This window comes from Microcaecilia unicolor, chromosome 2 (assembly GCF_901765095.1).
Source record: "Microcaecilia unicolor chromosome 2, aMicUni1.1, whole genome shotgun sequence".
Lineage (NCBI taxonomy): Eukaryota > Metazoa > Chordata > Amphibia > Gymnophiona > Siphonopidae > Microcaecilia > Microcaecilia unicolor.
Window position 1 is genome coordinate 130402964 of NC_044032.1, and position 14447 is coordinate 130417410.

At 40.3% G+C, this 14447-nt stretch overlaps 1 protein-coding gene across 5 annotated transcripts in view; it reads right to left on the reverse strand.

Moving 5' to 3' along the window:
* LOC115463103 (general transcription factor IIH subunit 2) overlaps nucleotides 1-14447 on the reverse strand; it is a 111597-nt gene that overhangs the window by 85426 nt on the left and 11724 nt on the right. For all 5 annotated transcript variants that reach the window (XM_030193318.1, XM_030193317.1, XM_030193315.1 and 2 more), the window contains exons 4-9: nucleotides 10538-10574; nucleotides 8274-8360; nucleotides 7795-7845; nucleotides 3255-3309; nucleotides 1286-1391; nucleotides 960-1050 (exon numbers count right to left, since the gene is read on the reverse strand). In XM_030193318.1, coding sequence (XP_030049178.1) covers nucleotides 960-1050; nucleotides 1286-1391; nucleotides 3255-3309; nucleotides 7795-7845; nucleotides 8274-8360; nucleotides 10538-10574 — 427 coding nt within the window. The remainder of the gene's footprint in view (nucleotides 1-959; nucleotides 1051-1285; nucleotides 1392-3254; nucleotides 3310-7794; nucleotides 7846-8273; nucleotides 8361-10537; nucleotides 10575-14447) is intronic.

The window sequence follows — 14447 nt, forward strand, 5'->3', positions numbered from 1 at the left end:
TCCGTACCAACCCATTTCAAAAGTTACAAAGTTTCTTTCAGTATTTTGTCATAAATCTGATGAATGCTTGGAAAACACAGCAAGAAAGTTTCAATCTATTTTTGAAGAGAGCATCTAAAATTATTTCAATGCTCCTTTTACTTGGCCATTCCCAGCACAATGATCCCAAGTGGGATGCAGCTGTACTAACCGTCATCTTCCTTCAAGCATAATTCTGCAGGAATATGGCATAAACAGACGCATGGGCACAGGAAATTAGACTTAAATATAGCACTAGACAGCTTTTACTAAAAAAAAAAAAAAGCTGGCAATAAACTATTAGTTCAAGAATGATAAACCTAGCAATAACAAAATAAAGGAAGCAAAATAGAGCTACAGTGGTATAGCTGTATAGTGTACCTGCTATAAGCTGAAAAAATTAATCAATCTATACAACAACCCCCAATGCTCAGAGGCAATGATGTGCACTATCCTGAGGAAAGACATCAATTTGATCCTTGTCAGGTCTTCTGCTACCTCAGTCAGCTAGGGATGGTACGGAGGGAGTCATTACTTAAGAGTGACATCTACTGGCTGTACTTAACTGCAGGGTTGTAGAAGGATTCCTGCTGCATGGCCCCTGGCTCAGATTGCAGTAATGGTCCGCTATATTATATCACCTTCAAGAAAGCTTGAAGGTGATATAAAATAGCAGAAAAATCCCCAAGTAGTAGCAAATGGAAGGCTCATGGGGGCACAGTGCCAAATCCAAACCCTGGTTCCATCTGAGCTGAAAGCCAAACGAAATGGAAGAAAAATTGCATGGTGCAAAATACTTAACCAACAAAATAAACAAGACAATGAAGAGGATAAAAACATAACATAACCATAACAAGTGAGAAAAGTGAAGGGGAAGGGAATCTGGATTTAGCTCAAGCCTTTTTCACTAGTAGCTAAAAGCACTGTGCACATTTACGCACCTTAATTAAATCATAGATGTTCGCTGGATCACATGTTGTAAGACTGCTAAAAATTACCAATACTTCTCGACTTGTATGTCCTGGCATGTGCCTATGAAGAACGATTTATACTGAAATCAGACCCTTATCTTGCTTGTTATTTACAAAGTCATTGCTATACACATCCAAGAATTTGCTAGCAACTGTTTTAAGGACAAGCAATAGTTCCATTTAAAAAAGGAAGAAAGTCAGTCTATACACAGAAGATGTGAATATTCTCTTCCCTCTGAAAAGCAGCACTGCATATTAGAGTGAATCACTGACTAGTGATGACACGGGATACTGACTTGAGAGTCTGCATAGCCAAGTTTAAGGAGTTGTAAAGTGAAGGCTCCCCAAGGCAGCTCATATCAACAGCTTTCTTCAGAGCAGTCACATGTTTTTTGGGGTTTCCTAAAATCAGGGAAACAAAAAATAACGTGAACTGCACGCTGGGATACCAAAATAGTAATAATATGTAATGATACCTTCTACATCCACTCAGGAAGAAAATCACCTACCCCCAAAATATACAAAAAAAAAAAGAGAGAGAGAAGTCAATCACCACAACACAAAAGTCAGTGGAGAATGGTATAGCAGCAGGGGAATACTTCTGTAATTGTCAAAAGACCATAACCTTTATTTATACAAGACTTGGCCAAGTTTCAGCACTAAGTTGCGAGTCCAATTGGAAACTAAATTACATAACTGTAAGACAAAGAAAACATAGCATACACTTATAAACACCATAAAAGTACAAATTAGAGAACGACACGGGGACAAAGTTTATCCCCATTCCCAGAAGCTTTGACCCCCATCCCTGCAAATTCAAAATTCCATCATACTAATTCCATCATTTTCAATAAAAGGCAATTGCTTGCTTTTTGTAGGAATGAGATTTTGTACTGTTGTGGGGATGGGGACAAACGTCCTCGTGTTGTTCTCTAATTCGTACGTTTATGGTGTTTATATATTTATAAGTGTGCGCTATGTTTTTGTTGTTTGTCTTAAAGTTATGCAAATTAGTTTCCAATTGGACTCACAACTTAGTGCTGAAACTTGGCCAAGTCTTATATAAATAAAGGTTATGGTCTTTTGACAATTACGGAATCATTCCCCTGCTGCTATACCATTCTCCACTATCATGACTGACTCTTGTGTTGTGGTGATTGAAGCTAATTGGATACGGTGGTAGCAGGTAATTTCAAATCTTTCAATAAGGAAATAAGCCTAGAGACAGCTGCTCCTGTATCTCCTCCACAAAACTATGCGAAAAAAACAAAGGGGCTGCTTGCATCAAATAAGGGTGACAACTGTCCAAAATACAATAGGATGTACAATACTTATTATATAAGTTAACAAAATACTCCCAACAAATTGGAGAGAATTCTTTCCAAATTCTATCTCCTGGGGTCCCTTCCAAATCAGAAGATGGAAATTCAATAACTGCATCAGGCTGACAGTCTGAAAAAACTAGCTCTTAACTTAATGATCTTATTTTGAAAAAACGTCAGCTAGTTGGTTCGCTGAAGGGACTTGATCAGTAGCATCATTTTGTTGAGGTGGCTTAATAAGAAAATTAACTGTTTGAAATACTTGCTTAATATTAGAATCATCTATATCAAATAAGTAAAATTTTTCCTAGAAGATTTTAACGCGTATTTATAGTCCTATTGTTTTTCTCTAGATATTTTAACTGATCAGATTTGTCTTTACACCACCTACATTCTAATTTACTACAATGAAGCTTTAACTTCATTAATTCAGGGTTATACCATTTATTACTTTGTCTTGATAGTCTTTTGAACGAAGAGGAGCTATGTCATCTAAAATATTACTACTAAACTGGGGCCATTCATCAATAAAATTATTATTTTGTGGCCACTGCTTTAATACCAAGTCCCAAAAGATTGATGGCTCAGTCTTGCCCCTGGAGGTATAACATACTGACTGCGATTTAGGAAACCCCTTAAATTCTCTCCATTGAATTCTAAAAGAACAGAGACACCGATCCAACCATAAAGACTGTTCGCAGACAACATCTGTCAGCCTAATACTTTTAGACAGGTTTAAGGCAGTATCAGAAAAAGAGATCAGATCCAATTGATGACCCTTCTCATGAGCTGTACATCTCTTACACAGAGGGAACATGTGCAATGGAAAAGGCTAATCTGTTCAAACCTGGTGGGGGGGGGGGGGGGGGGGGGGGGAAAGAGAGAGAGAGAGAGAGAAAAAAAAAAAAAAGAGAAACACTGAACTGGAAGAAGTTAATTATACCTGCAAGTTCACTCAGCTTTTCTGCCCTTTTACCTTTGGTAACAATTATACCAATCTGAAAAACAAAAAGATCCAGAGTGAACTAAAAACAAAGTGAAACTTACCATGGCTGCAGTGAGAAGAGAGGTGAGGAGTAAATAAAAAATTAACTAAGTACCTACCAACTCGGGCATCGGACACATCGGACATGTGTATACTGGAAAAATTAGAAAAGCCTTTAATAGGCATTACCACTGCGCACAGATGTGCTGTAAAGAGGAAGATTACAGAGAAACCACATGTGGAACATATGGTTCTTAGGCAGTTTTGATGATCTGCGTTTCTTGGTATTACATCAAGTTACGGTTCATTGAAAATGAGATGTCAATAGACTGCTTGTATTTATCTGGATTTTGTTCACACCTTTTTCAGTAGTAGCTCAAGGTGAGTTACATTTAGGTACACTGGGTATTTCTCTGTTCCTGGAGGGGTTCACAATCAAAATTTGTACACGAGGCAATGGAGGTGTTATGATTGGGGTCAGAACCCCTCTCAAACTTACCTCTTTCCTGGGAGTCAGCTTCTTAGCTGGCTTCTGTTTCTTTTCTCTGTCCTTTCTGAGCTGGCTCTGTCTCTCTGTGCTGGCAGCTTCCAGCAGCATGGGGTTAATTGTTTTACTTTACTACAGCTGTGTGGGTGGACTGAGTTAGCTCTACCTCTCTTTGGGTGTACTGGCTTCAAGTGCTTCACGGTGTTGCATTGGTGTGGGTTGGGCCTCTCTGGGTCAGTGTGCTTTTGCCTAGGTCTAGGGAGTGTGACATCATCAGGGAGGGCCTTGATAAGGAAGTGGTGTTGTTTCCTTCAGAGCCTTTGCAACAGTGGTGTTTGCTTCTGGCTACTTGCTTTAGGTCCAGGTTAGTTTAGTGCAGTGTGCACTTGTGACTTGTGTGTTTGTGCAGTGTGCACTTGTGACTTGTGTGTTTGACTTCCCTGTTTTTCCCTTTGGCTCCTCTGCTTTCCCTTTTGCTACGGTGTGTAGCACTGCTGTTAGTGCAGTGCTGGAGTTTGGTGCTGGGAGCACCCTTGTTAGTAAGTGTTTAGGAAGCACCTTTTGTTGTTTGGGTATATGGCTTTCCTACTTGTTTCCTTGTGCTTTCCCCGCTTTTCCTCGTGGCCTGTGTTTAGCTGCTGTAGCTGGGTGCTTAGGAAGCACCGGGGTGAGAACCCATGTTTAGCTGCTGCAGCTTGGTGCTTAGGAAGCACCAGTGTTAGGTCTGGCGTTTGTCTTCCCTTCATTTTCCCTTGTGGCTTCCCTGCACTTCTGTTAGTGTAGGGCGTAGGGGCACCCCTGTTAGTTTCTGTTAGAGCACTGCTGTTAGTGGAGGGCTTAGGAGCTCTTTGGTTGGTGCCGGGCTTAGGAACACTTTTGGTCAGTTTAGGAGTTAGGCGCACTTCAGCTACAGCCTGTTCTAGTCCTGGTCCTGCCGACTACTCAAACCCAGGAGCTCAACTCCTGGGGGGCTTAGTAGCTAAGTGCAGGTGAAGCTGTGTGGACCAGTCCGGTGTGCTCCAGTCCCGTGTTCCAGTCCGGGGTTCCAGTCCTGTGTCCTCCAGTCCGGGGAATTCCAGTCCAGTATTCCAGTCCGGGGTTCCAGTCCGGGGGATTCCAGTCCAGGGTTCCAGTCCTGTGTCCTCCAGTCCGGGGAATTCCAGTCCAGTGTTCCAGTCCTTGTGTTCCGGCTCGCTGGGCGGTGCCTGCAGTCCCTGCCGGTGTCGGTGTGCTTGCCCAGCGTTGGTTGGTGGGTTTTGCCTGCTGCTGTCACTCCTCGTCAGCAGCCCAAGGGCTCACGTTTGCTCCAGAGCCCGGTCCCGCTCCTGACAGGAGGATTAAGTGACTTGCCCAAGATTACAAGGAGCAGCAGTGGGACTTGAACCACCCACCTCTGGATGTCAAGGCTGGTGCTCCAACCACTAGGCTACTCCTCCACTCCACTTTTGCAGAAAGAACAGATTTATATTTAGATTTAACACTGTGACACCTAATGGTCTTAACCCTGAATTGGACCTTTCAGTGTTTTTATAATTTCATGACTAATAAGGACACTAGCAACGAAAGATGGCCATGCATACATCCGTCTGAGTGGAAGATTTAGATGAATTGATGGGATTTTAATGTCATTCTATTTATGATTTATTTGTGTGTTAAAATGAAGCATTTTTATGCAACACTTATTCTATTTGTGTGTCATATGTATGGTCGTCATTCAGACTGAAGATTTTAGAAGGCTTTTCATCATTAAATTCTGGATTTGACTTGTTTTTATAAGTTTTAAAGCTCTCACTTTTAAGCACTGACCTACGACCTTCCCTTGCAATGCATATAAGCTTGCCTGAACAGCATGGTTTATTTCTGAACAGGCTAGTAGAGGGATGTGCTGCTCTGGATACAGGGTATAATTGAGTACCTTCACTTTATATTTCAATCATTTTTATTAACCAGATAGATATCAACAGTACAATTATGCAGATACAATTTTAACATTAAATCTAACGTCATACCTTCCCAACCCCCCCCCCTCCCAAAAAAACCCAAAACACCTTTTAGAAAGCAGTGCCGAGCCCATTACAATCAAAAGCAGAGAGTCTGTTACATATTGAACAGTCTACTCTGCGCAGTGGGCATTAGAGTGTTCCAAAATGGGCAGGAAAATCATACATGAGTGCCATTGTTGAACTGAAGGCTAGTTGCGAGTCAACCATTCAGATAAGATTACTTGTTTCGCAGTTAATGTAGCCTTCTGTACAAAGTTTGCATACCCCATGAGGGTGGGGGGGACCCAATTTTGGAAAACCAAATAGAATTGCTGAATCATAACGCCACCCTACTTGCCACATTGTAGAGACCTGTGATAAAATTGCCTTCCAGAGAGATGTAATTACAGGGCACTTCCAGAACATCTGTCCCAATGTTGCTCCCTCTGCTCTGCATTTCAAACAAGTTCCCCATGGGGAGAAGCCCATGTGAAATGCCCTGCGAGGGGAAACATACAAGCGCAATTTTGAGTTGAAGTTTGCACTGCAGATGTTGTCTGTTTGCAGATTGATAATATGTGATTTTTAAATTGCTCCACACTTAGGGTAACCTGAATGTCCTTCTGCCACATTAAAAGTAGATGCTTATAGTCCAGCTCTGAAATGGTGTCTCAGATGTGTCTGTGGTGGAATGAAAGTGGCACCTTTTGTTGTGCTTCCAGAGAGAACGTTGTTGCAAGTTCCTCCTGTACATCCTCTGATAGAGCTTCCCATGGCAAAGATTGCACATAATGTTTCAACTGAGCATAACTGAACTCATCCCTCTGCTTAAGAGCAAATTCCCTTTGAAGATCCTCAAATATTTTGGGTTTCCCTTCTCGGGTCAAAGCCATATACTGAGCAGAGTGTTTCAAAGTATCATTAATGATGACACGTAGATCCTTTTCCTGGTCAGTGACTCCTAATGTAGAACCTTGCATCAAGTAGCTATAGTCTGGGTTCCTCATTCCCACATGCAACACTTTGCACTTGCTCGCTTTTATGTTTTATGTAAGGCAGTATTAAATCAATACCCAAGTCACTTCATGTAGGATAATGAGGGATTTCATATTTTCTGAGGAGCAGCTTATAACTCCCTAAGGGCATACACAGTACATATATGAATGCCCAGTTTAGGGAGACTCATGACTAGGATTTACAGAAAAGCTGTTGTAGCCACTGGAGAGTTCCAGAGTGTTTCTCATTACCTCTTGAACAGGGACTCGGCTCTGGATGGCCAACAGTGTCCCATCACATCAGACATGATTTTTTTTTTTGTTCTACTGAATAAAAATCTAACTGAACTTCAGTTCACCCCTTCCAACCCACTAAATAGAAAACGGGAACAAGACATAAAACAGGAACATTTGACCATCCCAGGTAAGAATCTCCAATAATGCTATACTCTGCCAACTGATAGGCATCAGTGTCTGACCAGCAGAGTGCAAAAGCAATTTTGCAACAACTCACAACTGTCTTCAGACATGCTTCTTTAAAACTAGAAGTCCCTTTGAAACTTATAACATAAAATGTCCTTGCAAAAAAAAACTTCTGCCTCTGAATAGAGATTTCTACTTTCTGGAATTAGACATACATTTTCTTAAAAGAAAAAGTCCCAAACATATTGTGGACAAGGATGGGATGAGGAGAAAAAAAAAAAGCTAACGCAAGAAGTTAGCGTTTCTTCCTAAAGACCATGGAAGTGATTGAGACCAGGAGCCCTTTCTTGATTCAAACTTTATGGCACCCCGAGTAGAAGCCTAAAAATCCAATTTCTGATATTCTTCCAAAATGTCAGAGAAGTCCTAAAAGAAACAAATACACCTGCCTCCCAAAATTATTGCCTTCAGTTCGCCTTTTTGACGATACCTATTATGCATATTATAGAGAGGATATACAGACACACATGCCAATAAAGCTTAGTAAAGATTTAGTGAGAATTTTGAATGGGGTCATCCAAGCAACACGCCATCAACATGATTCTACATACCTGACTAATAGGATTTTGATCGAAGTACTCTTCAACAAAGAGCTCCAATAACTACAAAGCAAGAGAAGCAATATTTTACTAGCAGTTGCTAACATAGGAATTCCCTGCCCATGGTAAAAGCAACCCCACTCTGTCTCAGATTCTTACCAAGGGCCTGGTTTACTAAGGCTTTTCTTCCATCCTACCCTTAAGGGAAAAAGGCTTAGTTAATCTGACCTATTAGAAGACAGTGGTTGTTGCTGAATCCCACTCAATTTATATAAAATGTATTTACTTTGTTCACAGTCTCATCAAGTAGGTCAACATCTAATCCTCCTCAGGGTTCACAGCCTCCCTCTTCTCATTACACACCTGAACATTTGAATGTCTAGACGTGGCATCTAATGGACATTAAGGACAGAGTAAAATGAAAGGCAAAAAAAAGAGAAAGATAAAGGGACAGAGCCACTGGGCATTTTCTCATAAATGTTTAAACTTACCTTTAATGTACACGTGAGTCGGTTGGGTTTTAAATCCTGGTCTTCCATAGTCCTTGATACATCAACTACCACATAAAGATGACGCATCTACAGTAGCAAAAAAACAAAGGATCAATCCCATAATTGTTTCTGCAGAGAAAAGGTTGGTGGGTGCTCTACATACATTATAAAACACATGGAAAACATGGTAATTGGGAAAGCTACTCACTGGGGATAAAACCCATGTGGCACAGAAAGCAGAGAGTTGATGGGGTAGGGTGTTTTTTTTTTTTTTTTTTTTCTTTCTTTCTTTCAAGGTCAGTTTCCCTCTTATGCTGAGCTGCTCGTTACAGGATATATGTAAAAAGAGGATTGGGAATATGTGCTTCTCCTTACTGTTATAAGCCCCACAAATGAAGGTAATTCTATAAATGGACACCTTGACTAGTCTGCCCTATATTTTTTTCTATTTTTATCCATTTATTTTGTTTAATCTTATTTTTATTTTACTTTAAAATTGGCTTATTTTAGCTTTTATTTTGAATTTTAGTTTAAGTTTATTTTTCTTTTGCTTTTAATCCATTTTGCTATTCTGTCCTATTTGAACACTAGCATTTCTTTCCCTTGATTTAATTAGCATGTAAATCACCTCATGCATTTATAAATTTAGGCAATATATCAAGCGACATTTAAACAAACACCTATTTGAAGCTTATTCTATGAAGGAAAACAAGCCTACCTTTTTTTATAGGATACTAGCATAAACCAGGTATATATGTGCGTATGAGTTTAGGCACAAGCACTAATGCCAGCAACAGAGCTGGTGTAAACGCTCAAGATTCGAGAAATATGTACGTTAAGTCTGTGCCCCACCCATGTGAATGCCCACTTGCAAAGTACATGCTATCAAAGGGCACTGAAAATTCAGGTGCTCCATGCTATTCTATACAGGGCATTTTGGGATTAGCAATTTATGGAACAGTGTTGAGCACCAAATTCGGCAATCAACTTTGGGTGCAAGGACTTATACCAGCTGAAACCCCACATGTGGAGTGGAGGAGTGGCCTAGTGGTTAGAGCACCTCTTGAAATTCAGAGGTGGCTGGTTCAAATCTCACTGCTGCTCCTTATGATCTTTGCCTCAGGTACAAATTAGATTGTGAGCCCTCCTGGAACAGAGAAATATCCAGTGTACCTGAATGTAACTCACCTTGAGCTACTACTGAAAAAGGTGTAAGCAAAATCCAAATAAATATAAATCCCGGTGTGCAAACTGAGCACAGATCCCCACTATTCTGTAACACTGCATGCATCTTTTGTGAATGCTCCTGACCCACCCATGCCCTTAACGTTTTGAGTTGTACATGATCCAATTTAGGCATCCACTGTTACAAAAGAGCACGTAGCCAGATCGGCGCCCAAATCATGATTAGTCAATTAAGTGCTTGTTACCCCCAATAATTAAATCATTGGAGCCCATTAATTATTTTATTATTTTAGGTACTGATCGGGGATCTGCCGCCTAAATTTAGGTGGGTCCTGACAGAATTCCTTCCAACCTGTACAGGACTGAGTGAGTTAACGGCTATGGCCTGGAATGAGATTCTAACACAATGAACCATGAAGCTTATATTTACACAATACATATACTCTTAAGCCTTATACTCTTGATTATATTCCTGAAAAATATTTTGCAACACTGGAATGCAACATATGGTTTTAAAAAACTGTGCTTAATCAGAGTGCTTTTCAAAACTTGCAAGTAGTTGTTAACCTTTTTGTTAACAAAACGTTATTGCCAGTCCCAATGCTTTACTGTCATCAGTCCAGGCCTCATTTTGTTTCAGCACTGTACAAGACCACAGCTCTGACCTGCATTACTGCAATAGTTTCTTTACTTTTCCCATTTCCTCCTGGTTCTAAGAACCAGGCTGGCATTAGTGCTACTACACATCCACAGCATTGTACAATGATGAGAAGTAGTCAAGTAGAATAACTTACTTCTTCAAAGAGTTCAAAATCTCAGTATGTACTAGAGAGAGGTCCCTGGTTTTAACAAATAAGTCACTCCTATCAAGAGCAACAGATAATGAAACCAACATACCATTCTGTGTGGTGCCCCTATCAGTTCTTATTGCTATTCTATTGACTGTTTAATTTTTCTTGTTCCCATCCCATGGGAGTTAGTGTGGGTTGTGGGGGGGATCTGTTCCAGATAAGACTATGATTTGTTGTACTGTGATATGTTGGTAATTTCGTTGGATGTTCATTAAAATAAATACATACCATTCCTAGACGAACTTGCCCATGGTATTCAAACACCCTGTTAAAATACAAAAAGTAACAGAAGCCATTATTGATCAAAATGACTAATATGGACAAAACATCCCACATATTCTGCCACTGTAGTTCTGCTTTGCATTTCCACTTTAGTAACATCCATAACAAAAACTAAACCTAATCTATACAGCTAACTACAACTGTGGGATCTAGGCCTCCATTAGTAACTCAAAAGATTTACAGCCTCTACTACAGAGCTGCAACAACGCGCAGATGTCAGCAGAGCCCTGATTGGCCAGCAGGCATTACACTAATATAGATGTTTCATTGTCTTTAAACACATTCTCTCTTTCTGTTGCCATGATGATGTATTCCCTTCTCCATCCTGATAACACAAGAGAGACCCAATTATAATAGCAGAAGTGCAGCTACTTCATTTCCCCCCGTTTCTCAGACTACATAGCTCACCAGTCCTACCAGGTATTTAACACAATATCTCACAGTACAGTACCAATACACTGTCCTTAAGCAACGGTGCTGTCAAGACAGCTGAAATTATTAATTTGCCTGCTGCAGTCTCCATTGTTTTCTTTTTCCTTTATTTAGGGGTGGGCATTTAGTACACCGTTAATTTGATTTATATATTTTTTAAATTTAAATCAGGATTACATTTTTTAATCCTGATCAAAATATTTAACTCCCCTCTGGTGTCCAGCATTGCTCTCTCTCTTTCACTTTGGCATAACATAGCAACTTAGCAGCGTCAGCTGCAAGTAGCATGTGGGAATCGCAGCCAGAGACCCTATGAAAGGGAAAATTAGGTTCTTACCTTGGTAATTTTCTTTCCTTTAGTCACAGCAGATGAATCCATTACGAATGGGTTGTGTCCACCTACCAGCAGGGGAAGATAGAGAGCACTGAAAATCATAGTGCCTCTTGGCCAGCTAGCTCCATCTGCCTCTCAGTATTTGAAGCTTCCAAAGCAGTGTTACACTGCAAAGTAGAATAACATGAACTTTCCTCACAGCGAACGAACGCCCCAGAACAGGAGCAGTAATTCAAAGGAGGGACGAACTCAACCTCCTGTAACAGAACAGAAATCCTGAAGACTGTTTTCCAACTTCTCCCAATGAGGGAGCATATCTACAGGAAAAACTGAACCCAAAATAGCATCAATCAGTCAATCAGGGCGGGCTCATGGATTCATCTGCTATGACTAAAGGAAAGAAAATTACCAAGGTAAGAACCTAATTTTCCCTTCCTTGTCATCAAGCAGATGAATCCATTACAAATGGGATGTATCAAAGCAATCCCTAGATAGGGTGGGAACAAGCCACACCACGTGCCAGCACTTGTGCTCCAAAATGCACATCCCTCCTGGCAGCCACATCCAGCCTGTAATAGCGGGCAAATGAGAGCTTAGAAGCCCATGTCGCTGCACTGCATATCTCTTGAAGAGAGAGTGCTCCAGTTTCAGCCCAAGAAGAGGAAATCGCTCTTGTGGAATGTGCCTTAAAAGGCTTCAGGCGGAGGCCGGCCAGACAGCAGATATGCTGAAAAAATAGCTTCTTTGAGCCAACGTAGCTTTAGACGCTGGAGACCTTCTGCGAGGACTTGACAACAAAACAAAAAGGTGATCAGAGGTCCTGAAAGCATTTGACATGCGAAGATACTGCAACAGAGCCCTTCACACATCTAGAAGGTGCAATTGCAGAAATGGGTCTCGACAGGACAGCGCCTGGAGCTCAGACACCCGTCTCGCCGATGTAATGGCCACCAAAAAGACCGTCTTTAGGGTCACATCCTTCTCCGAAGCTCGTCTAAGTGGCTCGAAGGGCGAACACTGAAGGGCCTTTAAAACTAACAATATATCAAAATCTACACTTTCCTTGCATTAGAATGATACAAAAAATCAGTGTATTGTGCTGGATTTCTAATAAGGAGGAAAAAGAGCCTCACAGAGCTCCTAGACAATATGTCTGTCTACTGGAGCTAAAACGGATCTTAAATTGATCCTCTGTTCATCATTGGCTCTGAAAAAACCCCCCAAAAAATAATTTTCTAATGTTTCAATCAACAGTGACAAAGATAATAGTTCCTTTCAATTGTTGCTTCACAAAATATTAGGACTAATTGTTGCTTCACAGAATGTTAGAACAAAGTGTAAAATAAACACTTATCTATAGCGTGAGAAGACTTCAATCTTTCTTCCTATGGCGCTCCAAGCCAACGTGGCCAGCGTTTCGTAAAAAACTGCTTCAGGGCTTAGATAGCGCTCGTCTTCTAAAAAAGAAAAAACGAAAAAAACATTCTCATGATTCATCACTGTGGTAGCAAAACAATATCCAACTGATTTAATCAAACTTGCCCACTCACATGAAAGCCGCTGTAGCGGTGGTCTCCTGCATTCAGCATTGCGATTGCTTCAAAATGGCTCTGATCTATATTTAGTGACGTCAGACGCTATGCCATGAAGCAACCTATCACTAGATAGCAGTACTAAAAGATATTTAAAGGTGTACTGCCATTTATAACAGTTTTAAAAGAAATGGCACCATTCAACTTTTGAGTTGAGCCCTACAGGTTCTAAAGATTGCAGACGATAAATCCACCTTTGCTCAAATTGCAGCAACAGGCGGCGGATATCTCCTCCTCTCGGAGATCTATGGATACATTGCAAAATAACACATTTAAAATCTTTAAATTCATGCGCTTTTTGTTTACAATGTGTAACCAATGGTGAACCAATTTTTTCAATATGTATTGCACTTCTATGTTCAATTAATCGTGTAATTAGCCTCCGGGATGTCTGTCCTACGTAGATTTTATTACAGGGACATTTTAAGGTGTATATTACATTCTCTGATGTACAAGTTGACAATGATGTTAATTTATATGTCTTGTGGTCAACTGGATTAACAAAAATAGTGGTTTCATCCATAATATCACAGAAACTACAGTTCCCACATTTGAAATGCCCATAGGCATTGGATGTCTGAAAAACATCTTCGGTAGAGAGCACTGCAGGGCATAAAGATTCTTTCAAATTTCTGCCTCTGTTGTATGCAATTCGTACACGAGACTTGCTGAAGATAGAATATGATTGCATCAAGGGCCAATGTCTCTTAATACTTTTGACTACTTGAGGTGTGCTTGCAGTGTATTGTGTCACAAAAGTGAAAACATCGTCTTCTTGATCCTTTGGAGTGACTCTAGGGATTAGAAGTGATTCTCTGTGATTATATTTCGCTCTTCTGTATGCTGTATGTACAACCTGTTTGGGGTATCCACGTCGTAGTAATCTAGTCGACAAGTCCTTTGATTGTTGCCGAAATTCATAATCATCTGAACAGACCCTCCGATACCTTAAAAACTGTGAGAAGGGTAAACTGTTCTTGAGTGTATTCGGATGACAGCTGCCATAAGCAAGGAAAGTGTTTCTATCTGTTGTCTTGTGAAAAACTGTAGTCTTAAAGTTTTTCCCTGTGTTTGAAACCTGAACATCCAGAAATGAAATAGTGCTTAAATCTGCATGCATAACGAAATGGATGCGTGGATGACATTGGTTTAAGTCTTCTACAAATTGGGTTAATGTATTAATATCACCATTCCATAATAGAAAGATATCATCAATATATCTTACCCATAAGCTGACCTTCTCATATGCCTGTAAGGTGTAGACATATTTCAATTCAAATGCTCTCATAAATAAATTTGCTACTGAGGGAGCCATCGTGGCTCCCATCGCGACGCCTGATGTTTGTTGATAAATGGTGTCTTCAAATTGAAAATAATTCTTTTTCATGGCTAACGTAGCTAAAGATATAATAAAAGATGTAGTGACTCTACTTAAAGATCTTCTGTCTAAAAAGACTTTCAATACTTCTAACGCCTCATCTTGTGGAATAACCGTGTA